The sequence below is a fragment of the Neomonachus schauinslandi genome, chromosome 10, assembly GCF_002201575.2.
Source record: "Neomonachus schauinslandi chromosome 10, ASM220157v2, whole genome shotgun sequence".
Lineage (NCBI taxonomy): Eukaryota > Metazoa > Chordata > Mammalia > Carnivora > Phocidae > Neomonachus > Neomonachus schauinslandi.
In genome coordinates, this window is record NC_058412.1 from 50,687,477 (window position 1) to 50,714,484 (window position 27,008).

The window sequence follows — 27,008 nt, forward strand, 5'->3', positions numbered from 1 at the left end:
GGTGTGTCCATGTATGCGTGTGTGAGCATGTGTGTGCACGCATGTACACAGAGCGCCTCTCTCAAAAACACCATCAGAGAAAAATAAAGGCAGGGAGCTGAGTATTCTGGATACAGAAGGCTTATCAAGTTTTACTGAACCATTTTTAACAGATGAGAGTTATTCTCCACCTTGCAGCAAGAAGGGATCTCAAACGTTGAGAACTATCTGAATGTCAGAACATAAAAACCCATTTTGAAATGACTCTGAGGCCCTGGCTATTTAAAGAGAACTTTCCATGAAATGCTCAGTAAAGTCCCTTCTGTGAAGGAAGCAGACATCTCATTAAGAACTGTGATGCGATTTCAGCCCTGGAGGCGCAGACTGAGGGTGGGGGAGGCCGAGAGAATCAAGTCCCCCGGTTTTCCGCAGTGGCTGCTCGCACCAGAGCCCATCAGGGGAAACACCCCAGGAGAAGGGCCGGGCGGCGACCTCAGTGATGGGCAGAGGCCGGGTCTGCCCAGGGTTCAGCTCCGCAGAGCACAGGGAGAGACCGCAAATGGCAAGAGAAAGGCAAGCAAGGTGTGGCCTCTGGAGGAGCCCGGTGCCAGGATGGTTGACCTCCCGCCTGAGGACGGTGGAGACGCAGGCCGGGCTCAGTTCCACTGCTTGTGGACAACGGGTCAGGGAGCGGAGAGGAGGAGGACTGAAGGAACGATACTTGGGTTTCCACGAGGCCGATGCTGGTGGTCTGACTGCAAGGGCAAGTGGTGGGAATGGGACGAGAAGGAGATGGGTTCAGGGAGATTCGAGAGCCAGAATCTGGCATCTGGTGGTGTCTTGGATAAGGGGGAAGAGGAAGTAAGGTTCATGGATGCCTCCCACACATCCAGTGCCAGGGACCGAGGGTACGGAGGGAAGAGCAGAGCAGGAGTTGTTTCCGTGGGGCGGAGGACGGAGATGATGAGTGGGAGGGCCGTGTCGAGCTTGCGGCGCCTGTGAATTACCCCCGGGAGAGACCCCGGGGGGCAGACGGTGGATGACGTGGCTACAGCGCGGAGCGGAAAGGGGGCAAGATGTAATCGAGATGTGGCAATCGAAGCCACAGGGACACATGAGGTTGCCCAGGAGGCATGCAGTGGAAGAAGAACAGGGGCCCGGGGCGAGAGCTTGGGGAACACGTAGACCGACAGAGGATGGCTCGAAAGAGAGGAGGAAAGGTGGACCGCTGCGAGCTCATGGAAGCCGACGACTGAAAGCGTATCACGAAGCAGAGGAACATCCGGTGCCACCGGCTGCTGCTGAGAGGCTAGAAGGGCAAGTGGTGAGAGCTTTAACAACCGGGGCAAGACGGGGCGCCGGTGTGAATGAGAAAAAGGAGCCCCTCCCTCAAGGTAGTTTACGTCTATGAGAAAACTATCGTAACACACTGATTTTATTGGAACAAAACACTTTACTGCCATCTGTAGGAAAATTGTTACAATAAATAATAAACGCATGACGTCTTAGATGTGGTGCTTGTACAGGGGAGCCCTGGCTATTGGCAGTGCAGTAGAAGAGTGCTCAGCAGAGCACAGAATTTACCAGTGAGCACGCTGCGAGCTGTGGGTAGCACACTACACAATCAAAGATGGCTTAAACAGTAAGGACTTTATTTAAAAAATAATAATAATACTAAGGAATTTATGACCCTGTGTAACAAGACAACCAGAAGTTGGGACAGCTCCAGAGTGGGTTCTTTCTCGACAGCTTCATGGAGAACCAGGTCCTTGCCATCCTCTCTGTGTGCTGGCTTTCTTCCTCAAGCTTGTCCCCTCATGATCACAAGATGCCTGCCATAGCTCCGGTCATTACATTTTTCCACAAACAAGATTCAAAGGCAGAAGATGACGATGTGCCTCCTTGCGTGTCCTTTGTTATTGGACATAAAGTTTCCTAGCAACTTTCCCAGCTGCTTCCCAACCCCCTACCCCCCCACCCCCCGCCCATAACCACCACCACCACCTTCCCCTCAGGTCTCACTGATCATAAACGAGTCACCTGCATCTCCCTAAACCAAATCACGGGCATCACCGTGATTGGTTTGATCTAAGAAGACATCCCCCCCCCGGGAGCGGGGACGGGGCTTCTCTCTGGGCACTTGGCCGTGGTGAAAGCTGAGCAGCCCCAGGATCCTTTCAGCAAGGAGGAAGAGAGAAGAGTCTGCCGCAGGCATAGAATCAGACCACAGTGGGTGGAGGAGTGAGGGTGAGGTAAAGACCAGATCTTTAAGCAGGGTAAGGAGGCAGAGTGACAGAGTGACGGAGTCACAAGAAATCCCAAAATTGTGGGGTGGGGGATAAGGTCACAGCCAAAGGTCCAGCAGCACAGGGAGACACAAATGCAGACGATGCTTTCTAGAACTTTGTGAAGGGAGGAGAGACACCATCACCAGGGAGACATGGAGGACGGGAAGGGTATTGTGACTGTGCACTAAATCTGTCTGGACTCTCTTGTCTGAAACTGACTTCATGCATGGTACCAGCAGTCATAAAGCCAGACAACTGAGATTTATCCCAGTTGGAAGTATCTCCTATCGCACCCCACCCCATTCCCAGCCCTAGCCAATCGCTCCCCTGGGGCCCATCAAGTCTAATTTTCAGTATCTCTAGAATCCACTCTCTCTATGCCAGAGTTTCTCAATAGCAACAGGAACAGTGTTTTGGACTAGATAGTTAATTGGGGAAGGCGGGGGCTGTTCTATGCCTTGAAGGATGTTTAGCAGCTGCTGGATGCCAGGAGCACCCTCACCAGCCGCCCCCCTCCAGCCAGGACAATCAAAGACATCTCCGGGCACTGCCAAATAGGCCTTGAGGGGTACAGCTGCCCCTGGTTGAGAACCACTGCCCGGGACCCACACAGAAATTCTTATAGATATTTGAACTCATTTCTGGCTTTGGCCAGTCTTCAAATACTCTGTTCCATTTTCTTTCCCACTCTCTGCCCTTGACCCTGTAATCCGTGCTCATCCATCACTGCACTGTAATTGCCTATCTATCTATCTTCCTCTCCCACTCAGTGGTGAGATGTGGGAGGGCAGGAACCATCTTTAAAAACCAATGTTTATCTTGATCGACATTGTATCTCTAGAGCCTAGCACTTTGCCTGGTACACACACACACACACATTTCTTTAATGAATGAAGGAATGAAAAGCATGAATGAATTAATGAAGGAATGACTCCTGCCCTGCCTTTCAGATCTTCCCCAGCTGGATATTGAGGGCCACTTCCATCTTGAACTTCTCCTGAAGAGAAAATCACTCTGTGAAGCATAGTTCACCCAAAAGGGTCCAGGCCATCAGCCCTGTGCCATTCACCCCAGTCTGCCAATCAGGTGAGACAAGGCAGGGCCGCGTCTGGGTCCCAGAGTGCAGGGAAGAGCCAAGTGCCCTGGAAGGATCACGCTGAGGCCTTGGGGCCTGGGCCAGGGGAGCAGGCTCACAGCGGGAAATAGGAGAAGCCCTCCTGGGGAACAGGAGAGGAGGCGGCCAGTGCTGCGCTCCAGAGTTCCAGCCCCTCAGGCGAGAGAAGCAGAGGCCTCTGTTTGGAAACACGATGTTTTCACGCTCTTTGCTTTTTCTCTAAGTACGTTCCTGCTGCCCCCATAGATTAAGCCTGATTCCTGCAGGAGAAGACAGACCCGCAGCTAATGCTAAGCTTCAGACCACAAGAAAATGGTGTGTTTGTGCAGACCAGATCTTTAAGCAGGGTAAGGAAGCAGAGTGACAGAGTGACGGAGTCACAAGAAATCCCAAAATTGTGGGGTGGGGGATAAGGTCACAGCCAAAGGTCCAGTAGCCCTCCCTGCCTGGAGAGTTCCTGGCCCAACCCTTTCCATGGTGCTCCACTTGGATAAAGTGGACCGTCTTCCTGGGCGTGGTCAAAGAAAGCAGAAGGTACAGTAACCGCCCGCCTAAGCAAAGCGCAGCCTGGGAAAGGAAGAGGAGAAGCCTCAGTGAGGAGGGAGAGGGAGGAGGGGAACGTTCTCCAGGACCAGACACCAAACCTCAAAGCCCACGCACCCCGACCAGTCTTGTCAAAGGATGAAGTTCCACTCAGAATGCCGAGCCAGAGATGGCCCCCGCCCGACTCACAGCCCAGCGAGCCAGACACAGCTGTCCTCTACCCAACCCCACCTCACTCAGGCACTACGGGGACACACACACCAACATGGCCCTGTGGTTCAAACTGTTTTATACTGAAATACATATGGGCTGATCCAAAAAGGGTTGGGTCGGGGGCAAAAGAAATGATGAAACGAGGGTGATCCCAGGACTCAATGTCACTAGCTCTTGGAGTGTGTGCCAGTCTGTCTGCTGGCTGGTGAGGCCTGGAGGTCCGGAGGAGCTCGGCTAAGCTGGGTGGAGAAGGCAGCCAGTCATGGGCCAGAGTCCTCAGCTGAAGGGCTTCACCAGCTTCATGGCTGCATAGTTCTGGAGGGAGGGAAGAGGCAGGGACACATGATGACAGCTGCCAGGGGGGCGAGAGCTAGGAAAGGAGGCTCACCTACTCAACCACCTGCCTCCACCTTACCCACACCACCCCCCACACCACACTCAGCTCAACATCCCACTTCCCGGGGCTCTCGCCAACCACACAAGCCCACACCCTCCTGAAACTCTGCTTGCACCCTCCAACCTGGGGCCACGGTGCCTGAGTGGCTCAGTCTTCTCCCCTACCAACCCAAGGCCCACTTCCGTGCTCCAGCCACCTGCCAAGAGGACTCTGATCATCCAGGGCCTGGTCAGGGGCAGGCCTGTCCTGCCCTCTTCCATCAGACAGGTGGCCTGAAGGCATGGCCATGATTCTCCCCAGCCCCTCCCATATACCCCCACATGGGAACCCACATGGGTTCATTGGCCACCACACTCCCATCCAGCCAACAGACAGAGAAGGCTGAGGGGAGGGGTGTATGGGGATGACCTACCATGCAGGTCAGCCCCAGAGATGGGTCACCCCTGATTAAGCCCTGCCTGCTGCAGGACTGACAGGAATCTCCCCTCCCCCCTCCCCCCCCCCCCCCCCCCCCAAAAAACCATGAAAACACATACAACACAACACAAGGCTCCTAATTGGGACAGTATGTTCCCCAGCGCCGGCCCGGGAAAGCCAACTCTGGAAACAAAGCCGCCGCTCCTTCCCCGCCAGATCGCCTCCTGCCTCCCCACGCTGGCCCTGCTCCCGGCTGGCTCTCGGGGGGAGCTGGGAGGAATCAGACAGGCTGCCCTCCATGTCCCCCTCCCAGGGCAATTTCCAAGAGGGTGGGAAGTTAGGCCAACTGGAGGGGGGCAGCCCTGGCTTTGGGCCCCTCTCTTTCAGACCCTCGGCCCCCAAGGCCTAAAAGCCAGGTGAGGGTCTAGGACCCACCAGGTGATCAGGCGACTTGGCTGGAGGGGAGCAGGATTTGCCTAGGTAGTAACAAAGACCTATAAATAAACAAGGTCTGCAGCCTCAGGCCTATGCTGCCCCTCTAGCCCTGGCCCCCCTCACCTAGGATCTGGCTCTCACAGCACCTCTGGGAGAGGGAAGGCAGAGTTGGTAGTTTAAAGAGGACAATTTCCAGCAGGACTCAAGGAGAGTAATGCCGCAGCTGGGGGACAAGACAGGGGAGGGGCTCTGAGCAGGGCTATTGGTCTAAGTGCTCCTCTGTTCCTGCCCACAGGGCCTGGGGCTAAGGCTGCCCAGAGGGGAGGAAGGACAGCCAGCTGGCAGTGACTGGAAATCTTCCCCTCTCTCTCCTGGCCAGGGAGCAGGCCCTCCTTCCCCGGGCCCCTGAAGGCCTGGCCTGCTACCCCAGTGCCTGGCAGGGCAGGGCCCCGCTGGCCAGGAGCTGGAGCTAGTCACAGAATGGGCAGTGGTGACACTTGGGACCCGCCCCTGCCCTCTCCTTAGCTCTTCAGGAGAAGGCTGGTTTGATGTCCGGCACCTGCAGGGAAGGCAAAAGAGCTCCCCTAACCACAGTGCTAGTCCCAGCGGGTCCCAAACCCCTTCTCATGTGGGCGGGAGAGCCTCGCCAAGGTCACAGGGGAAGTCACTGGCAGAGCCCGAGCCTAGCCGACACCTGACTCCAAGCACAGAGCTCCGTCCTGCACAGCGGCGATTCGCAAACCTCAATGTGCCCAGTGCAGATTCTCCTCCACAGACCTAGGGCCAGACCAGGACTCTGCATTTCTAACCAGCCCCCTGCTGCTGCCCCGCAGACCACCTCCCTGAGGAGCAAGGGTCTGTGCCAGCTCTCCTCTCCCTAAACTCCCCCGGCCCGGGCCTCGGGATGGAGCACTGAGCAGTACCCTGGCCCTCGTTCACCCGCTTCGCTGTGTCTCCCAGGAATCACGCTCCCCAGTGGCACAGAGCTCATCGCTCTCATCCCCGCCACACTCCCTCACCTCCCAGACACACACCCTGTGCTTAATGAAGCCCTCGCCTGAACTGAGTGGCAGCCAGATATACCCAAAATGAGAGGACGAGAGCCGGAGGACAGGCTGGCGAGGGGAACCATGCCTCCCCGACCAGGCAACCCAGGCCTGCCCCGGTGCGGGGAGACACGGAGCCCGAGTCTGGATGCCAGGGTGCCACATGGCACGTGCGCTCCGTGGGCCTGTATCGGTGATTTTGTGATTTTGTCTTCCTTTGCTTCAAGAGAGCCCCCCAAGCTGCACATGTTGCAGGTAGGTCCCTACCACCTGGACCCTCCTTAGTCCGCAACCAGAGTTAGCCAATTAGCCATGACTCCTCCCGGAACACGTTTCAGCATGGCGCTCCAAGCGACCACAGCCGGCTTAGAGGGCCTGGCTGCAGCTGGACACATCAGCCATCCTGGCTCTAGACCCTCCTTTGTCACTTATGGTCCAGAGAGTAGCTGGGGCCTGGACGGCCCGGCCAGACAGTCTCCCTGCTATTCCTCACAGTCCATGATGTGAGGGGACTGAAGGGGAGGGCTTTGGGGTTTTAACTGCAGGAGATGCACGCTGCTCATATAAGTCCTCGCCGGCCACAGTGGGAGAGAGCTCTCCATCCTCCTTCTCCTCCTGGAGGATTCACAAAGCAAAGAGCACACCGACCCGTAATTGTAATTCCCAGAGCAGACTGCCTGCTGTGGGGACCGTGCTCTTGGCCGGCAGCCTGGTGCTGAGCAGGACTGAGGCCCACAGAGGCCGGAACCCAGGACCAGGAGCTGTGCAGATTGCTGTGCAGCCCTGAGCCAGCCCCTTCCCTTCACTGAGTGTCCGTTTCTTTGCCATTAGAAACCAGGTGACATGGGGTTGATCATGCCATTCTCTCTACTTTTATATCAATTTGAAATTCGCATATGAGAAAGTTTTTTAAAAATTTAAAGAACGTTAAAAATCAGGAATCAGCCTGGGAACACTTCAAGGTCTGAAGTTCCAGAGACACGGTGGGGTGGGGGCTGGAGCATCGCTGGGGCTCCCTGATGAGCTGTGAGGGCCAGGGAAGCACAGACAGGGAACAGAGGCCCTGTTACTCCTCCCTGGGAGGGGCCCAGTGGAGCGGGGAGGGGGGCGGTTGAAGCAACCCTCAATAGCGTGGCCCCCCGAGGCTCCTTCCCCGGGCGTCAGCTGGCTTCCTACCAGCACCACCAACGTGCCCTGGTGAGAGGCTCCTGGGCCCACCTCCTGCCCGCCCACACCGTCCCCCAAACCCACCCCACTGCAGGAGGCAGGACACACCCCATCAAGGTCCTCAGGCGATCACTGAGAGACCCTCTCCCAGCACCAGGACATCCCTTCCTCTGGAGCTCAGCAGGTGCCATTCTTATAAACAGGGGGCCTTCCCCTCTGCTCTGCCATCCACACCTACCTTTCCCTTCCAGACCGACTTCCACATGCTCCTTCAAAAAGGTTCCCCTGCCCACCCCTGCCCAAGGGGCCTCACCTTCTGCCCATGTGGATTACAGAGTCTAGGGGCTTGCTGAGGACAGCTACGTCTCTCTGTTGAAAGCAAAAACTCAGCCACCCCCCACCCCCTGGACGAGGAGTAGGACTTCGTCCCAAGGCCAGGGCTTTGTCTCTACCACACTGGGGATTCTCCAGAGTAGGGGCTCCATCTCCCTCATCAGACCAGGGGCTCCTCCAAGACTCACCGGGAAGGAATAGAGGAAGATGCCCAAGAACAGCAGTAGGATGAAGAGAATGATGAAGAGGATGATGACGCACCGGAACCGCCGCCACAGGATGAACTTCACAGTCTTGTACGGAGAGGTGAACCAGAGGAAGGAGGTGTCAGGGCGCCTGGAAGGGAGACCCCAGAGCTCAGCAGGGCACCCCCTACCCGTGCTGCCTTCTCCAAACCCTGCTCCCAAACCGCCCTGGCCCTCCAGAGTTGGCCCCAGGAGCCCCAGCCCTTGTCCTCTGCGTTCCCTTGTTCTCTGAGCCTCTGCCACAGCGAGAGCCTTGCCTGGGCTGCCCTCCTCCTCTCGGTGCCGCCAAGCCCTAGGCACCCTCCGAGACCCGGTTCTCAGCCACCAGCTCCCCTTCCTGACCCAGAACTTAATCACAGACTAGTGATGTGGGAGCGGGGTAGAGGCTCGAGAGGCTGCCATATGAGGTGAGCTACGGCCCCCTGAGCCCCAGTTAAGCCAAACCACCTGCCTAGATGCACAGGGCTGCTCCATGGTCAGGGAAGGATGGTGGGAAGTGAACCCGGCAGGCTGATTGTCTCTCACTCACAGCTGAGAACCTCAAAACCTTCCCCTAGCTCATCTGCCAACTCAAAGAGCGTGCAGGGCGTCATGTCTCAATAATGGCTGTTTTAACACCCGAGTGCACGTCACTGGGTGTACTGGGTCTCTCTTGTCTTTGCACCCAGATCCCAACATCCTTGGGCAGGGACGCCTCTCAGAGCCCCAGGCACTGGGGATCTCGCCGAGATAAACGGCCCGTCTGCGCCAAGTGTGACCCGAGCCGGGCTGTGGGGAGGGACCCAGCAAACGCAGCTCTCACCGCTGCCCCCACAGCCATCCTCCTGCCCCCAGTAACTGCCCTCAAGGCCTCAACATCCACTGGATTGGTCTATATCTTTTAGGGGCCTAGGAGGTAGGGAAGACAGGGATTCATGGATGGCCAAATTACGGCTGGAAGGCCACTTGAAAGCCATATGGACACCACAGGTGAGCCACAGAAGGCAGCTTGGTCAAGGTAAAAACCTTCATTGGGCTCCAGAGCCAATCAGAACAGGTGTGAGAATTCCAGCTTCACTTTCCCAGCGGAATGACCTTATTTAACTTTGCTGACATTGTTTCCTCATCTGTAAAATGGGGATAATAACAACCCAGCAGGGAAGGTTCCATACCATGACATATATATGGCACGTGACCATGTGCTCGGCACACAACCAACACAGACCCAACAGCCCCTGCTTCTCAAATTTAGCTGAGGAGTGCTCCCCATCGTGATGCTTGTCATCTGACCCTAACTTACCATGTGGCTTTGGACAAGTCACGTCCCCTTCTGAGTCATGTGGGCCTTGTGACCTCTGCATGACTATGCAGTGGGTGCCTCCTGGACCACCCCTCCCAGCCCCCTGGGCATCAGGGGTCAAGGGCTGGGCACTAACCTTGGGTCCTCAAGCTTGGGGTTCATGTTGGGTTCATCCCGGCCCTGGCCAGCAGGCCGCTCCTCATGCTCACTCTCTGCTACGATCTCCAAGGTCATTTCCAGCTTGCCCTGAGGGGACAGAGAGGACCTGGTCAGGTGCACAAAGGCTCTGCCCCGTGGCTTGGAGAGGAATCTGGCCAGAACAGACATGAGAGCCACTTTATTATTTTTTTTAAGATACAGGGTTGTTCAATCACAAAAGCACTACTGCTCCTTGTAGATCATTTAGAAGCTACAGAAATGTCTAAGGGAGAACATCAGCCATACTTCCACTATGTAGAGATGAGCACCATTCATATTTTTATGTACTAGAGCTATTTTCCTCTGCAAGTATATGCAATATGTCACTGTGTCTGTATCATTCTAGAGCTTCCTTCTTTCACTTAGAAGTATTTTATGTTTCACTATACAATTATATCTTCTTTAAAGTTTGCTTTTTAATGGCTGTAAAATGTTCTATGGGATGGTTGACCATAATTTATTTAGTAAAACACTTATTTTGGTTCATTTAGGTTGTTTCCAACTCTTTGATGTTATAAACAATGCTGCAAAAAAACACCCCAGAGACTACATTTTTAATTGCGTCTGTTTATTTCTTTAGGAGAGATTTTTAAAAGTGGGATGACAGAGTCCAAGGGCATAAATACTGTTAAATCCCTGGCTATATATTACCAAATTGCTTCCCTAAATGGTAAAACCATTAGCCCTCCCAGCAGAAGTAAACGAGGAGTCTGCCTCTGAGTCTTCACCAGCAATGAGCATTTAGGGTTTTTTTTTTTAATGTCTAATTTAATAGGCAAAAATGTTTCCACATTTAAAATGATTCCTTTAATTACTAGGGGGAATGAACCTTTTTAAATGTTTAACGGCCATTTGTACTTCTTTTGTGTATTATCTATGCATGTCCTTTGCTGGTTTTTCTTTTGAGGTGCTAGTATTTCTTAAGTGTTAAAATTCCTTCTACAACAAGGGTATTTTATTTCAAGATCCACTTTAGGGGCTGGCCGGACACCTGCGCGTTCTCAGTAAACTGTCCAGGATTCACTTCCTCTCCAGAGGAAGGAAGGACAGTTCTCCACGGTGTCATGGTACCCCTGAGCAGACCTCTGGGCCAGGACAGCAGTAAAAGGATGGTCCCTGAAAAGATCCTGCTCCAATGGGAGAGGAACTCCCCGGTCCTCCATTGGAAGCCCTGCCCAGAGGGGAGCTCAGGACACAGATCTCTGGAGGTCAAGTAGGAGAGCATAAATTACACAGGGCCTGAGGGAGGTAAGGCTATCTTTCCATTTAAATAGGCTTCCTGGGATGCAAGCCTCAAGGAGCCAGAAGGCTGGGAACTGGAAGAGAACCATGACAGTACCTTGGAAGACAGGGAGAGGCAGGGCAGGAGAGAAGGAGGGCGCCAGATTTGTGCCCAGTGATTTCTAAGGAAGAAGCTAGTCTGGCGCCTGCACCAGGCTGGAGGGAGCCCACTTACCGCCAGGATCTTCTTCTCACCCTCTTCTGCCATGCAGGGCCACCAGCCTTTCATTGTTTTCTGTTCAAAAAGGGACACGAACCACTCCGGGTGGAGAGTGTCATCTAGCTGGTCCAAGGAGCACTTCTCGGCTGTCTTGGCAGGCTTGGGCATGCGGTTGAGATCCAACTGCAAGGAGCCTGCAGCAGAGAGGGGTTCTTTGGCTGAGGGTTTCTCCATTCCTGCCAGCCTGGGGCTACCCTGGGGCTGGACAGTTTCAAGAAAAACTGTCACCTCCTCCTCTTGGATCTATGCGCTTAGCCACGGGTCAAATCCCACAAACTCTTCATTTCCCCCACCCATCGCCTCTCGTGCCACACAGCTGCCCATCCAACTCCTCACGCATCCATATGCTCAATAATCTACTCTTACTCGTTCACCCTTCACAGAGCTTCCCACGTACTCAACTTCAGTTTACGTTGTACAAATCCATTCATTCACCCATTGTCTATATCCATCCTTCCATCCATCCATTTTTTAAATTGCTTTTATTGTGGTAAAATATGTATAACATAAAATTTGTCACTTTAACCATTTTTAAATGCATAATCAAATGGCATTAATTACATTCACAACATCATACAACCAATCACCACTACCTATTTCCAAAACTTTTCATCCCCCCAAACAGAAACTCTTTACCCATTAAGCAATAACTCCCCTTTCCCCCCTCCTCTCAGTCCCTGAGATACTCTAATCTCCTTTCTGTCTCTACAAATTTGCCTATTCTAGATATTCCATAGAGGTGGCATCATAAAATATTTGTCCTTTCGTGTCTGGCTTATTTCACGTAGCACGCTTCCCAGGTTCATCCATGTTGAAGTACATATTAGTGCTTCATTCCTTTTTATAGCTGAATGCTATTCCATGGGATGGATAGACCACGTTTTGTTTATCCATTCATCTGTCGATGGGACACTTGAGTTGTGTCCACCTTTTGACTAATGTGAATCATGCTGCAGTGAACACTGGTGTGCAAGTGTCTCAGTCTCAGTTTTCAATTCTTTTGGGTACAGGATTAGAATTGCTAGGTCATCTGGTAATTTCTGTATTGGTTTTTTTTTTGAGGACCTGCCAAACTGTTTTCCACAGCAGCTGCACCATTTTACATTCACACCAGCATGTCTGAGGCTTCCAATTTCTCCACATCCTCCCTAACACTTGTTGTTTTCTGTTTTCTGCTTTTGTGTTTTTTAGAGCCATCCTAATACACGTGAAGTCGTATCTCACTGTGATTCATCCGGCCATTTGTCCATCTGCCCGCCTAGTTCTCCAAGCAGCCATCTTTCTATACTATTTATCTACTCATCCATTTAATCCATCATCTCCCTGTAATATAGCTCCATCTACATGGTTGGACCATATGAAAATGGTATTCAACTGTCTTTGACCTATAAAAACAGCAATTTCATGTGGTTTCACCTAATCCAATCACAACAACATGATGAAATCAATGCGATTGGAGCATAACTTGCTGAAGGGATTACATGAGAGAGATAAATCTAAAAAATGTTTTCTGAGGCCAAATTAAAGAAATTCTTGAATACCATGCAAAAGAGATTAGATTTTTTTCAGTGTGGAATGCTCAGTTACTGTAAGTATCCACCAATGGGATCTATTTTTCTAGTTTTCTTTCTTTCCACTCATCCATTTATTCGTCCACTTACCCATCTGCTGTGATCTATCTCCGTCCCTCCATAGCTGCCATTTGTTGAGAACTACACCTATCCATTAATCAGGCTATTATTCTATCCATCCACTTGTTCAATTCTGTATGAGCGTTCATCTATCTATCCACTCGCCCACACGTCTCTCCATCCCTCAAGTGTAGATGAGTGTTTGTTTCCCATTTTAAATATGGTCCTAATAAAACATTAAGAAAAATCAGGATATTAAACCATGTGTGTGTGTGTGTGTGTGTGTGTGTGTACACAAAATTATCCCAGTATGATCTACATAAAAGACTGTAAGGAAACATTGTATAATCTCTGGATTGGCAAGATGATAGATCTTATTTATTACTTTTTTTTAAAGTAATAAATATTTTAAAAAAGCAAAATATGTCATTAAAAACACATTATGAAGAAGAAAAAAGAAACCTTATGAAGTTAAAAGTAGTTTTAATGGTTTTATTTTTATTTTTAAAAACAAAAGATGAGCCCATTTTGCTTTTTTTTTGAACAGTTTTCTCATTCAGTAAAAATGCAGCTTTCTTCGTTTTTCTTTTTAAAATTAATTTTCTGAAGTCTCACCTCATAAAGAAAAGGGTGATAGAATGATGCCAAAAAAAAAAAACCCGTTAAGTCTGTAAGCAAAAAAAGACTCCATAAAAAAATTAAAAAGCAGTTGAAAAAATTGGAGGAATTATTTGTAATGTGTCCTTACTAGGCAAAGCGCTCTGAAAATCAAAAATCAAAGACGAACAAGATGAACAAAACCATGAAAATAAAATCCCACCAATAATACGGAAATAAGTATATTTTCAAAGTTCCACCTCACAAGTAATGAAGAGATGCAAACAAAAATTAAAATGAGGTGTCAGGGCGCCTGGGTGGCTCAGTTGGTTAAGCGACTGCCTTCGGCTCAGGTCATGATCCTGGAGTCCCAGGATCGAGTCCCGCATCAGGCTCCCTGCTCGGCAGGGAGTCTGCTTCTCCCTCTGACCTTCCTCCCTCTCATGCTCTCTGTCTCTCATTCTCTCTCTCTCAAATAAATAAATAAAATCTTTAAAAAAATAAATAAATAAAATAAAATAAAATAAAATAAGGTGTCAGATAGGCAATTTAAAAAAAAAAGGTAACACTGGTAGCAAAAGTGATACAAAAAGGGCACAGGTGGGAATAAAATGTAAATGTAAAAATGCAAAACCTTTCTAGAGAGCAACTGAACAAAATATTTCCAAAACCACGAAAATGTACAAAGACTCTAAAAATTTACTTACAGTTCAGGAAAGATATACACAAAAAATTCAGAGATGTGTGCCTAAGGGTATCACTCACATTGGAAGATCCAAAAGTGAGCTGAGGACCCACCAAGAGAAGATTAGTTAGGCAGAATAGGGCCCAGCGACAGGCAGGAGTTAAGTATTATGATGCAGATATAAACGTGGGCAGGTAACTAGCAACAGAAAGGATATGCTTGAAATATTAAGTTTTCCCCAAAAATCAGGATATAAAACATATGTGTGATAAAGTTCATTTTGCTATATACATGCCATATATGTAGGTATGATTATATATGTGTGTAAATACACATATAACATACATGTGTTTGCTTATATATGGAATTATACGTGTGAACATAGTGGAGGTTATCTCTGGGTAGTGAAATTTTAACACATAAGCAAAGCGAGGCACTGTTGATCTGTATTTTCCAATTTTCTACAGGGATTATGTATTGCAGGAGAATCAGTAAAATAACAAAAGTCCAATTGGATGCCATGATTTTGACAGCCTGCATCTTTTCCAGTGCCGTCCTCTGAATGTGGGTGACCAGGCAGGGAGCTGCAGGGGCGGGCTGACCTCCTCCTCATCCCTGCTGGAGCGGCTCCTCTGAACGCCCCCTGCAGGGGCCCAAGGGCTCAGCAAAGACCAGCTCACCTTTCTGCAATCCAGGGCCAGCCAAGAAGGGCTCCAGTGTTCCATCCAGAGCCACCCTGCTCCCAAGTAGCAGAGTGGGCCAAGAATCAGGACTCCTGACGCCCCAGGCTGCCTTTCTCACGAGGTCCACTTTTTTTTTTAATTGAATTAAAACTCTCATCGCATAAAATGTACCAATTTAACCATTTCAAAGTGTAAAACTCAGTGGCTTTTAGTATATTGAGAGTTGTGCCAGCACCAGTTCTATCTAATTCCAGAACATTGTCATCACTCCCAAAAGAAGCCCCATACCCATTAGCAGTCATTCTCACTCCCCTCCTCCCAACGCCTGGCAACCACCAGGCCACTTTCTGTCTCTGGGTTTGCCTACTGCGGACGATTCATGTAATGGAAGCATACAATCTTAGTCCTTTTGTGACTGGCTTCTTTCACTTAGCATGTTTCCAAGGTTCATCCACATTGTAGCATGGATCCGTATTTCCTTTCTTTCTGTGGCTGAATAATATCTAATCGTACAGCTAGACCACACTTTCTGGGGAACTCTCAGAGTTGTGACAGGGCTATTACTCACAGTCCCACCTGCTGGCCCCGTACAACCATCCTCCTCGCCCCACATCTCACCCTGTCTTTACCACATCCTCCAGCCCAGCACTCCCTGCTCCCAGCTCGGGTTTCTGCACACTTCTCCCCCACCAGAATCCTGACTGGGGGCCTGGAGGATGGAGCCACAGTGGCTCGTTCACTCATCACTCAGACACAAGCGTGAGGACTGACGAGAGCCCCTCACTTACTGGGCCCGGCTGCCCAGTCTAGACAGGGGTGCAGGTGGGGGCATCCTGTCAAAGGTGAGGCCAGACAGTCGGTGACATTGAGCTCATGCTTGCCCCGCCTTTGACCTGTGCCTTCCTTTCTTCTTGACCTGACTGCTACCATCCATGTAGCCTGGCGTTCCATACCACCTCCACTGACAGGCCCTCAGGCACCCCTCTGTGTCCCAGACCATACTCAGCACCAGGGAGCAGTGACCCTGAGCTCCCTGAGGACGGACAGTAGGACCACTCCTCCTGCCAGCCTTCCTAAGAACGGCACATGCACACACGCACACAAGCGGGGGCTCTGGGTCAACCCCCAGTGCGCCGGAAACAGTGCTCACCCAGAAAGTCATCAAAGGAGAACTTGTCGTTGTCCCAGATCTGAAATACCACTTGGGCTGGGATTTTGCTCTCAGTCTTGTCCAGCCTCCAGAAAGCATCCTGGCCCAGAAGAGGAAGCAGGGAAGCAAGATTAGAGAGGCTGGAAGGCTGCCCGGAGGAGGCAATGAATGGGACATCTCTTAGGGACTTGCCAGCACCAGGTCTTGGCAGGAAGATTGCTAAGATACCAACAGACAGTGTTCGAGGACCCAGGAAGGAACCATGCAGGCTGACTTCACGTGACGTAGCTCCTTGAAGCCTCCCAGTGCCGTGGGCGGAGGTTTCATTCCCATTGTACAGATGATGAAGCAGAGACTTGGAGAAGTTAAGAATTTGCCCAAGATCTGGCAGCTAATAATAATAATATTAATCTGCACTTCCTCTATTCTAGCCCTTTGCCACTCTGAGCTCACTTATGCTTCCAACAACCTATAAGGGAGATGTTGTCCTTAGAGCTGAGGAAGCCAGAGCAAGGAACCTGTCTGAGTCAGGCTGCTGAGAAGTGGTGAGCTGGGGTTCAAACCCAGGCAGGCCGTCAGGTTCCAGAGTCCCGCTCTCACCTCTAAATCCTGCTTTGCCCCTGTGCTCTTGAGGAATGGGTAGGCTGGCTGGGAACCTGGGGGCCCCCTCCCCACCCCACCCTAGCTGTCACCGGAAGGATCCCCCTGACACACTGCCGTAAGGGGCGACAGTAACCCCAGCTCCTTCCTTGCCACGGCCACCCACCCCATCTTTATCTCCAAGAGCTTGCCCTGGGGCAATTCAAAAGCCCCCAGTGCTGGGAAGTTCTCCACCCTCCTGCTCTCCCTACCCTGCCTCCCTGAGACCACTTAGCCTGGACCAGCATTATCATGGACCTCTTCCCACAGAAGCCTCCTAGAGCAGCTGAGGGATAAGGACAGGCATGCTGCGGCCTGGGTTCACCCCTGAATCCAGCCACGCTCAACTCAAAGGACTGTCTGTGAGGCTTTTCCGCTCATGCTTGTTCTCTGCCCTCAGCTGTAGCTTTTCCTGAGTGAGTGGTAAGGACAGGAACCATTATGACAATCCTGCAGCAGGTCACAGCAGGGCCCAGAACCAGTCTCAGGGGACAGACTCTGCCGGGAGTCCGGGAGAACTGCTGATCACAGAGGGTTTGCCTGCCCCTGGGTGCCCTGTACCCGCAGTCTTGCTGCCCAGCCGGGGCTGTGCCTCTTGTCTGGCCACCCCCAGTCACGCAGACCCACAGAGCTCCTGGACCAAAAACCATGCCCTGTGAGGAACGGTCACCTTGCAAAGCACACACCACTGCAGCCTGGACCACTGCCTGATTTGGCAAGGGGCTCGGGCCCCCAGCTGGCCCCCATCTGGTGCCTCCCCTCTTCCGGGCCCCAGCCCTCCTGCAGGTGCCTCCCTTCTCTGGCGGGGCTTTTATGGCCAGCTCCGCAGGCCCGCCTGCACAGGCCGCCAGCATCCTCCATTCCTCTGGCCGGCCCGGTTTATGGGCTCAGTAATGAGCCAGAGGTTCAAACGGCCCCTGGTGGGAGCAGCTGCGCTGGGGCTCCAGCCTGGGGAATGGCCCCCCAGGTCCCAGGCGCTCATTACGCTCCCGGTCTGGGCCCTTTTACTAGCTGTTTATTTGCAGGGTGGGTGCCTGACGCGCAGGCAGGCCCCAGTGGGTGTGCTGGGCTCCAGGTGGGGAGCCAGGCCGGGGCAACCAGCGGTGGTTCAAAGCAGCTGGATGAAAGGAGACCCTTGTGCTTTATGACAGTCTCGTCTGGTTAATGGGGTCCCCGGAGGGCCTGCCTGCCAGAGGCCCCGAACCCCTCGGCAGAAGGCTGGCTCTGCGGGCGGGACTGGGGAGCCCAGAGGCTGTGCGGTACCCCCCGCACCATCTCACTCCCAGACTCAGTCCTTTGGCCCAGACCAGCTCATTGGTGCCCCACTGTGGGCACAGCTTCACCTGCCTCCTAGGCCCCTTCTCCCACAGAGGGACCCACTGGCTCTTCCTGGCTCAAGCCAGATCCTCCCTCACTCCCCTGGTTGACTTCAGAGCCTCCTCTTCCTCTTCTGACCTCCTCCACCCCTCCCTTCAGCTACCTTCTCCTGGAGCATGGCACCCCACCGTATTCCACTGCCCCTGCCCCTCCCACAGGGCGCGGGGGGGCCTTTCCTGGACTCCCTGACTCCTCTTCCTTCTCTCCCCCCCCCCCCCCGCCCCCGCAGCCCTGCTGGGCTTCTCATTCTTCCCGGGCTAGCCCCATGGAACTCCTCCATTGCTAGAATGGAACCACCTCAAATTGTTAACCAGCAACTCCAGCTGGGTCCTCAGCACTTCCAGCATCTCAGCTGACCTCAGCATCACGATTGGCTCTCTCTCCCTCCCCCTGTGCCTTTTTCTCCCACTCTCTCCCCCTTCGCTCCCTCACTCAGCATAATGGCTTCTTCCAGCCGTTTCCATTTGTCTCAATTCACCTGCCACAGTGCCAGGAGATTCTCTCTTCCTACTTTGTAGAAAAAACAGAGCCTCTGCTTCCTGTGCCTCCTCGCCCATATCCCCACGTGTCACAGTGAAGGGGGTAGTCCCGCCTCCCATTTAAGCAGGCCCCTCGGCATCTCTCAGCCTCGGTTTCCCATCCTTGTCCGGCATGCCAAGCACAGAAGACAGGATGCCTGAGCCCTCCTGGCCCCATTCCCGGCCCCTACTCCCCCTCTGCCCACAGCAAAGAGATGCAGTGTGTGTTTGATTTGGAGCTCTTCCCCAACAAATGCAACATTTGCTTTGTTATGGAAACAACTCGTGATAGACAAATACACTGGGCAAATGCAAACAAGATTAAACCTACAAAGAGACTAGGCTTTCCTTGACTGCACAGAACCCAAGGCTATTGCTAAATTCTGCCTTCTGGCAGGCACTATGCGGCAATCCCTGGGTGAAAGCATGCATTTAACCTTGTTTAACCCTATTTTCTTTCATTTGATGGTTTTAGACTGTTCACTGGAACATTCTGGTTTCTCTAAAATGCAGAGGATCCTGCGTGTTGGGCTGGGCAAGGGTCATGAGGGAAGGATGAAATGAAGAGAGCCAAGAAGACCTCGGCAGCGCCCAGGAAGTACGTTCTATATTTCCCTTCTTGAAGCCACTCAACCATTCAGAAAAGAAGGCGTCGCAGAAGCTTGGCAGCTTTAAGCCTTGTGCCACCTCAGGAAGGAAATCGGAGCAGCGGAACCGAAATGCCAGAGAGGCATTCACTTTGTCCAGTAGAGAGCACCTCTGGGTGGGATGCAGGTGGACAGAAGCTCCAACAGAGGCACTCTCTGCCTCCAGCCAGCCCAGCTCTGAGGCCTCCCTGTGCTCTGGGGGCTCTCTCCAAGGGCAGGTGCAGTGCCACCAGGAAGGAGGCTGCCTGCCTCAGGCTCTGCCTACTGCAGGAGAAAAGAATTTACCATCCAGATGAGACCTCAATGAGGAGCTGCTGAGACACAGAGAGCTGAGGTCCCAGGACCCGCCTCCAACCCCTGGCTGTTGCACCAGGTCCCCCAGGGGCCTGCAGCTCGCAGTGAGGTCAGGGAGGGAGGAGGACAACGGCTTCCGGCCTGGAAGGCCTGAGCTGCGCCCAGTAAGTGTCCAGCTTGGACAGTGACCACAGGCACCAGACACAGAAATGTGGGGAACGATGTCACACGAGGGACTTAGCTAAGCAACCCCAATCCTGCGGACAACCCATCCACAGGTGAGGCCAGCCCTCTGGAGAAGCTCTCCCTATGGGGTGTGGCCCCACTGCCCCTTCCATAGCCACGCTGGGTGTCCCTACGAATGTTCTTCCCACTCTGACCCTGCGACCCTTCCTGCCGCTTGGTTTGTCTGGGGTTGGGAGGAAGGCAGTAATTAGAATCTGGACCGAGCTACAGATGGGGGCTGTGGCACTGGTGGGGGGTGGTTGGGGGGGGGTAGCAATGCTAATGATGGCAGTAATGGGAGAGGTGGCAGACGTGGAGGCGGGGAGACAGGTCACAGGGCTATGGCCATGGGGATTCCAACATCCGGGGGCACTGGTGAGGTGTGACAATGGCAGGGCAGTGACACCCACAACAGAAAGCCCTGGGACTAGGCCACTGGGGATGGCCCGTGCTCACCTTTTTAGAGACAGTGCAGACTTGCTCAGCAGGCAGGTAGTCAAAGGGGAAAATGAACCTCCAATTAAAGTTGCCTTCGCCTCCCAGGGACCGATAATGCACATCCGTCTTTTGCTTGTGCTCTTCAAAGCCAACCATCCAACTAGACAACATTTTAGAGAACATGTCTAATTAAGGCTTCCACCACAATATGCACCCCCAACTTAGGCAAATGAGGAATTAAGAAGGTAAATGCACTTGGTAAAGGATAAAGCAAAAACAATCCCCCAGAAATCTCTGCAAAGTACCAATGTTTTAATTTTAAAACATTCTAACTTCTCTCTTGAGGGACATCCTCAAACCTTCTAAGTTCAACCCAAAGATTTGTGTAGAAGAAATTGGTGGGAGAAGGACTCACCAAAGGCAGGGACCAGCCCCATAAGGCCCTCCTTCCTTTCTCCCTCCCTCCCTTCCCTACGCTGGAGCTCCCCCATTCCACCACCCCAGAGGCGCTCTCTGCCTCCAGCCAGCCCAGCTCTGAGGCCTCCCTGTGCTCTGGGGGCTCTCCCCAAGGGCAGGTGCAGCGCCACCAGAAGGAGGGAGCAGGCCAACACCATGGGGCTGGAATAGGTGAGAAGGCGGATGCCTCCCTACCCTTTCACGTAAATATCACTCATCTTCTCCCCGGTGATGCTGAGGTCATCCAGGATCACATCCTTTGTGTTCCAGATAATACCCCGCAGGAAAAACCTGTGGAGAAGAAGGGCTCAAGTCTACGTGGATTTCCCAGCAAAGGGTGGGCCATCTTTGACTGAGAAGCCAAGAGGCTGGCTCACCCAACAAGACCCCGATGCTTGCCTGGCTGGGCACTCAGCCAGGCCCACACAAGAGCGATGCCCTCTGGCCCAAGTGGCCCAACAAGTGGCCCAAGAGTGACCTCCAGGTCCCACCCACAGCAAACTGCAACCATCCCGCCACTCTGCTCAGCTCCAAGCCTCTGACTGGGGTAAGTCACCTTCTGGCTCTCCGTGGGGTGATGTTGAAGGGAGGTCCAGGCCGCCCCAGGGCCTTGGGAAATAGGTCGATCCACATCTGCAGCTTCCCCTGGGGAGACATAACCCCGTTCTCTCCCCACCTTTTTCATTCCACCAACACCTATCAACCACCTGCTCTGTGCCACACAGGTGGGGCCCAGGAAGAAGAACACCCAGGCCCTGCCCCAGAGAGCACCCCCCCCCCGCCACCCCGAGAGCAGATGCCCTACAGGGGACTCCAGGGCCAACTGCAGCAGTGAGCCTGCTGCCCCACAGGCTGATGACTTGAGCCCAGGCCTGGGGGGTGGGGGTCAGGGCAGGCTTCTCAGAGATGATGATATTTGAGCTGAGTCTCAGTGTGCCAGATGGACAAGGGGAGAAGGGCTTTTCCAACTGAGGGAATGGCATGTACAAGATTTTGGAGGGTCGGAGAACACAGTTTATTCAGAGGAGCTTCAGACGATTTCCACGAGGAAGCACTCCACCTGCTACCCCTCAGCTCCCTCCCTCTCCGTAAGCTCCATACTATTTCTGTCCCCATCTCACAGAGAAAGCAGGGACTGAAGTCACTTCTCCAGGGCACATAGCTGGAGACTGAAAGTTCACATCAACACCTGCTGTGCCACTTTGGGGTGCTGGCAGCCACCCACCAAGGGCAAGAGAGCTCAGTCCAAACAGCAGAGACATGTCCCCTGCATGTCTATAAAGCACCTTCATTGCTGCCTCAGCCCTTCTCTGCCTGTCGCCTTTTCTCTCCTCCTCCTCCAAAACTCAGTCCTGAGCTCACCTCCTCCAGGAAGCCTCCCGGTCTCAGTCCTGGGCCAGCTGTCCCTCTGCTCACCCTCCCTCTGCATGGAGGATGCCCTTGGCCCTCCTGATGACCACTCTCAGTGATAGCTCTGCCATTCTGTCATAGGGTGCCAGTCGCCCTGTCTGGATTCCCCACAGCAGCCCAGCCCCACGCCAGCCACCTGGATGTCACTGGCTGGTAGTAGGGGAGGGCATCCTGAGGCCAAGCTGAAACAGTGAGGCTTCTGAATGACTCATGGGAATCCAGAGGTCTATCCATGGCTCAGGCTCATTCCCCAGGTCCTGAGGGCTGCAGGAAGCCAGGGGAGGCCAGGCCCAAGGGGTCCTCTTGTAGGCCAACAATGGTCACCACTCAGACTATGGGAAAACATGTCAAGGAGGGATTGGCCAAATCCTGAGCTCCCCACAGATGCCTCTGGGATATCCATGCCGTCCTTGGGGGGCGGGGCTGGCTGGGGGTCAGGGCTCAGGGGCCCTGTCCTACCTGCTCAATGTCTGGCTGCAGGGGGCTGTAGAGGGGCCGGGACTCCACATGCTCGGGGACGAGGCCCAGCTGCCGGAGGACATGCAAGGCCAGGCGCTCTTCCACGGGGCCCAGGTGTGGGTTCAAGACACTGGCAGCTTCTGCTCCAGACGAAAGACAAAAAAGTTGCCAGGGTTGAGTGAGCAAGGGATAGTGGGGCTGCCTGGAGGCCTCGGGAAGCCCCTCACCCCCACACCCTCACCCCCAGCCAAGACACACTTCTGACCCTCAGGTCTCACTCTGCAAGGGAAGCCTCACCATCCACTGGCTCCAGCTTTAAAATCCAGATTCCTCATTGCCATCATTGCTACCAAGCCTCTTCTATAAAGCTCTTTTTTTCCCACCAAAAGTTCACCCCTTCCAGGAAGCCCTCCCTGACTGCTCCAAACTCTGAGCCTCAGCAACCTCTATTTCCAGATCAGGCATCTAAATGCTTTCAGTACTACTGTTCTCCTGTTCACACAATCTGCTCTACTAGGAGCAATAGCTAAAATAATAGCAATCACAGCAAACACTTATAAAGCAGAAACCAGGCACTGGTCTTCATAAATCTTAACAGGTTCTAGCCTCATAATAACCCTGGAAGGTAAGTGCTGTTATCATGCCTGTTTCACAGATGACAGAAGTGAAGCACGGAGCAGTGACACCGTTGGTCAGCAGGGCAGCTGAGATGACACCCTCCTTTAGGAAAGGCACAGGACTGGCCGTGAGCACCTTTCCCTTCCACCTTGTGTTTTCCAGGGACAGCTCCTACGTGCTAGGGAGTAGGTCAAGGATTGGTGCTGTGGACGGGCTGAGGACACAAGGGTGGTTCTGATGCAGACAAGCCTGGCCAACCAGCCAGCCACAGGAACCTGGAGCCTCCACTAAAAAAACTTTGACTGGGGGGGAGGACAGTCCACGTGTGTCCAAACACACAAGGACACACACAGGTATGTGCACTCAGGTGTATCCGTGTTCAAGAGCACAGATTTTCGTGCACACACACATGCACACACACACACAAGTTCATCTAACAAACCTGCTCTGCCCACTCTAACGGGTGCCACAAAGGAAGCGGCACAGCATTGCGGCAGGACCCCCAGGCCAGGGGTCTGGTTCTGCTCCTAACTGGCTGCGTGACTTTGGGCAGGTCGTTAGCTACTCTTGGCCTCCATGGCCTCATCTGCAAAAATAGGCCAATGTGGGACCTCACCATCAATAGCTTCTGGCTTTCCTTTCTCATGAATGTATGACCGTGAGCCCTGGTCCCCGTGCTACAGGGGCTCACAGACCAGCGGAAGGAGGAGGAGGAGGGGTTGGGGATGGGGAATCAGAGCCACCCTTCCCTTGTATAACCTCAGCACCAGCTCTGACATCAAACAGCTCTGAAACGACCAGGAAGTGAGACCCGCCCCCCGGGCCTATAAACAACTCCAGGGAGTCTGAGCAGCTCCTGGGGGGCAATGTAGGCCTGTGGACATCTCAGACACACAGGGGGGCATGCGGCAGAACTCTCAGGCGGGAGCACTGGGCAGATCCAGGGGCAAGGGTGGAGGCCGCAGGGCTTCCTGCCTGCCCTGTGGATGCTTCAGGTACAGGAGCTGGGAGTCAGGGGTGTGGGGAGGTGGGGCCGAGGGGGGGATGGCAGCTCAGAAGATACCCAGAAGGCCAAGCTGGCAAGTTAGTGCAATTCAAGTAGAGAATGGTCTCAGAGGTCATCTGGACCCCAAATTCCAATTAAAGTCTGAGCACCCAAAGCCAGAAGCAAACTGATCCTGTGACCCAGACCCTGGCTTCACACTCACCCCTGGCCCCTGAGGTGACAGAGAGCCCACCATGGTTCTGGGGTCACGTGGCAGCTCACCTATTTCTTCAATGGTATATTCTTTATCCTGAAAGAGCACACGGCCTGTGAGGTACACAGGAGCCTTGAGTCTGCGTTGCTGGCAGAAGAGGTGGAGAAGCTGGGAGGGACGGAGCTGGTCTCTCCACTGGTTGGGTCCAGAGCTGAGGCCCAAACACAAGGCAAAGAAGAGACTCTTCAGGGTGCTGCCGAGGGGTGCGCGGGAGCCTGTGCACCCACCTGCACAGCTCCCCACCCTTCACTTTTACAGTGGGCACCCTCACCCGCCGTGACGGGGTGGGGGGCCACCTGACACACAGGGAAACTGAGGCCCAGAGACAACAGGACGTGTTTAAATGCATACTGAGATGGAACCTAGATATTTTCAATTTCCAGATTGAGAGAATCAGACCCAAATGAGACCCAAATTGGCAAGAACGGAGCAGGGGCTGTCCACACATGAGTTCACCTGACACAGATCCCCAGACGCTCCACTGGGGCCCATGTGACCCATGGTCTGTCTCCCTTCTCCTTTCCCTCCTTCCTCATTCTTCCCTCTACAGGGGCTCGGTAGTATCTTAAGGAGAGCTGGGTTACAACCACATGATGACAAGCCAGTTTCTTAGAGTCAGACAAACAGGTTCAAATCTGAATCCCACCACTTACAAACCATAACATTTCTGGGCCTCAGGCTCCGTATAAGTACAGTGGGGACAAGATTGAGCGAGAGAGCACCTATCCAGTGCTAAGCCCGGGGCTGGCACACAGTAAGTGCTCAGGATTCGGGGGGCAGAAGAGCAACCAGCCCCTTGCACCTACACACAGTAGGTCTGTGGGAGTCCACAGCGAGCCCCAAACTTGGACAGCAGCCTATTCTCCAGGTCGATGACTGTCTCCCCGATCTTTTCATCTTTGGAGAGGAGGTCATAGTCGTAGAGTGTGATCTTCAGGTCCTTCTCCAGAGGCAGAGTACAGGTCAGCTCGAACATCCTGCAGGGGGCCCAGGGCAGACGTCAGGGTGCTGCAGACTCCCTGATGTTGTTGGACACAGTGGGTGCTCAAGGGAGGGACAGCAGGACAAGAGCAGGGGCCTGAAAGCCTTCCCTGGCCCCCTTCTCCCCTTCCAAGAGTGGCCCTGGAGTCCACTTCCTCGGGCCTCTGTACATCTTAAAGTATTAATCCCAGCACTCTGCTGGTACTGGACTTTTCTCTGTGTGTGTGTGTATGTGTGTGCACATACACACGTGTATGTCACATGCCCCAAATGATCTGCGCTGAGCAGAGAGTAGCTACCTGCCTGTTGAACCACAGAATGAACAGATGAACTGGAACAGAAAGTCACAACTGAAGCTTCTACCAGGACACCGGGAGGCAAGAGATGTGAAGGTGCCAGAGCACTGGAATTGACCAAGGGGGTGACCTGGGACCCACTTTGGGGACACTTAGGGCTTTACACCTACTTGCAGAGTGGGAAAGAGGATTTGGGAAGAGATTTCTTTGGAGGGAGCTCCTGCTGTGCTCTGAGACCCCCCATCCCCCCTCTGAGGTCAAGTGTGGAGGGATAGCCCCCTTTCCCCTGAAAGAGTTCCCTGCAGGTGGGAGGCACAAGCCTGGCACCTGACTCGTACTCAAGGAAAAGAAAGCAGCTGGCCGCAGAGAGGCGGAGAGAGAGATGACACCGCTCCTATCCTGGCTGGGCCACCGTGAGGCCGAACGGGAGCCACTTGGAATCCGACCCCATGGGACCTGGGGCTCCAGCCGTGAGACTGTGGAGAGGCCCATCTGAAAAGGGCCATCAGTAAAGGGCCGCGGCATCCACCACTTCCCTGGAGCTTCAGTGGGTGGGCTCAAAGGGGCTTTCTGGAAAGCACTCACAAGACAATAAATCAGCTTTCAACATTTGCCACCCAGAGAGTGCCCAGAAAACACAGAGGCAGTGAGCACATGGGGCTCTCCTCTCCTAGTCCCCTAGTCCTGGCCATGCACGACCCAGAACCTTCATGGCTAGTCGAGGGTTGGTGGGACACATTAGACAGGAAAGGGAGAGAGGCAAAGCTCCCTCCTTCCCTGCACACACATCCACACGCCGCGCACAGCTACACCCAAAGTGGACCCAGCTGGGAAAGGGGGTGACTATCCTAGATGGAGCCTGTCAGGTTCATGAGTACACATGAATGGGCATTCTGGTTAGCACCTTGAGACTGGGTTTAGGATAAAGCAGACTGTCTAAAAGTAAGCAGAAAAGTCACCTGCCTGCCACAGTTTCCACTCAAGAAATGAGGGAGGTAACCCCCACAGAAGAAATGTCTACAGGATATAGGCAGACAAAAACAAAACAAAAACAAACTTGTGTTCTCATTACATTCCCTGAGCTGGGCTTGTTCAGCACACGAGTTCTACAAAGAAAGAGTTTCTGCCCTCACTCCCCGCACCTTGCCCTGGGGCCTGACACACACACCCACTCCAAACAGGCCCAATCTACTGCCGGGTCACCATGAGCCTGGGGCCTCAGGCCGGCCACCGGCCACCGGAACTCACCAAAGGGAGCCCCTCCCCACCTACTTCCCTCCCATTCCAGCTTGCCGGGGGCTCATCACTGGCAGGACGGCAGGCAACTCTCCAGGCTGACCGGCTCCCTGCCGCAGGCCTGAGTGCCCACAACCAACTCTACAGACACTGGTTTAAGAATTCAAGGGGTCACCTGATAGTATCAAAACAACACACCTTCTCCCACCGGTGCTAGAGAAAGAGCCACCAACTTCCCTCTGTGATTCTCCCTT

At 53.3% G+C, this 27,008-nt stretch overlaps 1 protein-coding gene across 14 annotated transcripts in view; it reads right to left on the reverse strand.

Annotated features, from left to right (window-relative positions):
* Positions 1-4,176: 4,176 nt before the first annotated feature.
* Positions 4,177-27,008, reverse strand: part of DYSF (dysferlin) — a 203,115-nt gene continuing 180,283 nt past the window's right edge. For all 14 annotated transcript variants that reach the window (XM_021699074.1, XM_021699070.1, XM_021699072.1 and 11 more), the window contains 11 exons: positions 25,048-25,218; positions 24,250-24,392; positions 22,365-22,504; positions 21,052-21,140; positions 20,691-20,786; positions 20,058-20,199; positions 15,902-16,001; positions 11,111-11,289; positions 9,593-9,702; positions 8,121-8,268; positions 4,177-4,452 (listed from right to left, as the gene is read on the reverse strand). In XM_021699074.1, coding sequence (XP_021554749.1) covers positions 4,414-4,452; positions 8,121-8,268; positions 9,593-9,702; positions 11,111-11,289; positions 15,902-16,001; positions 20,058-20,199; positions 20,691-20,786; positions 21,052-21,140; positions 22,365-22,504; positions 24,250-24,392; positions 25,048-25,218 — 1,357 coding nt within the window. In that variant the 3' untranslated portion in view covers positions 4,177-4,413. The remainder of the gene's footprint in view (positions 4,453-8,120; positions 8,269-9,592; positions 9,703-11,110; positions 11,290-15,901; positions 16,002-20,057; positions 20,200-20,690; positions 20,787-21,051; positions 21,141-22,364; positions 22,505-24,249; positions 24,393-25,047; positions 25,219-27,008) is intronic.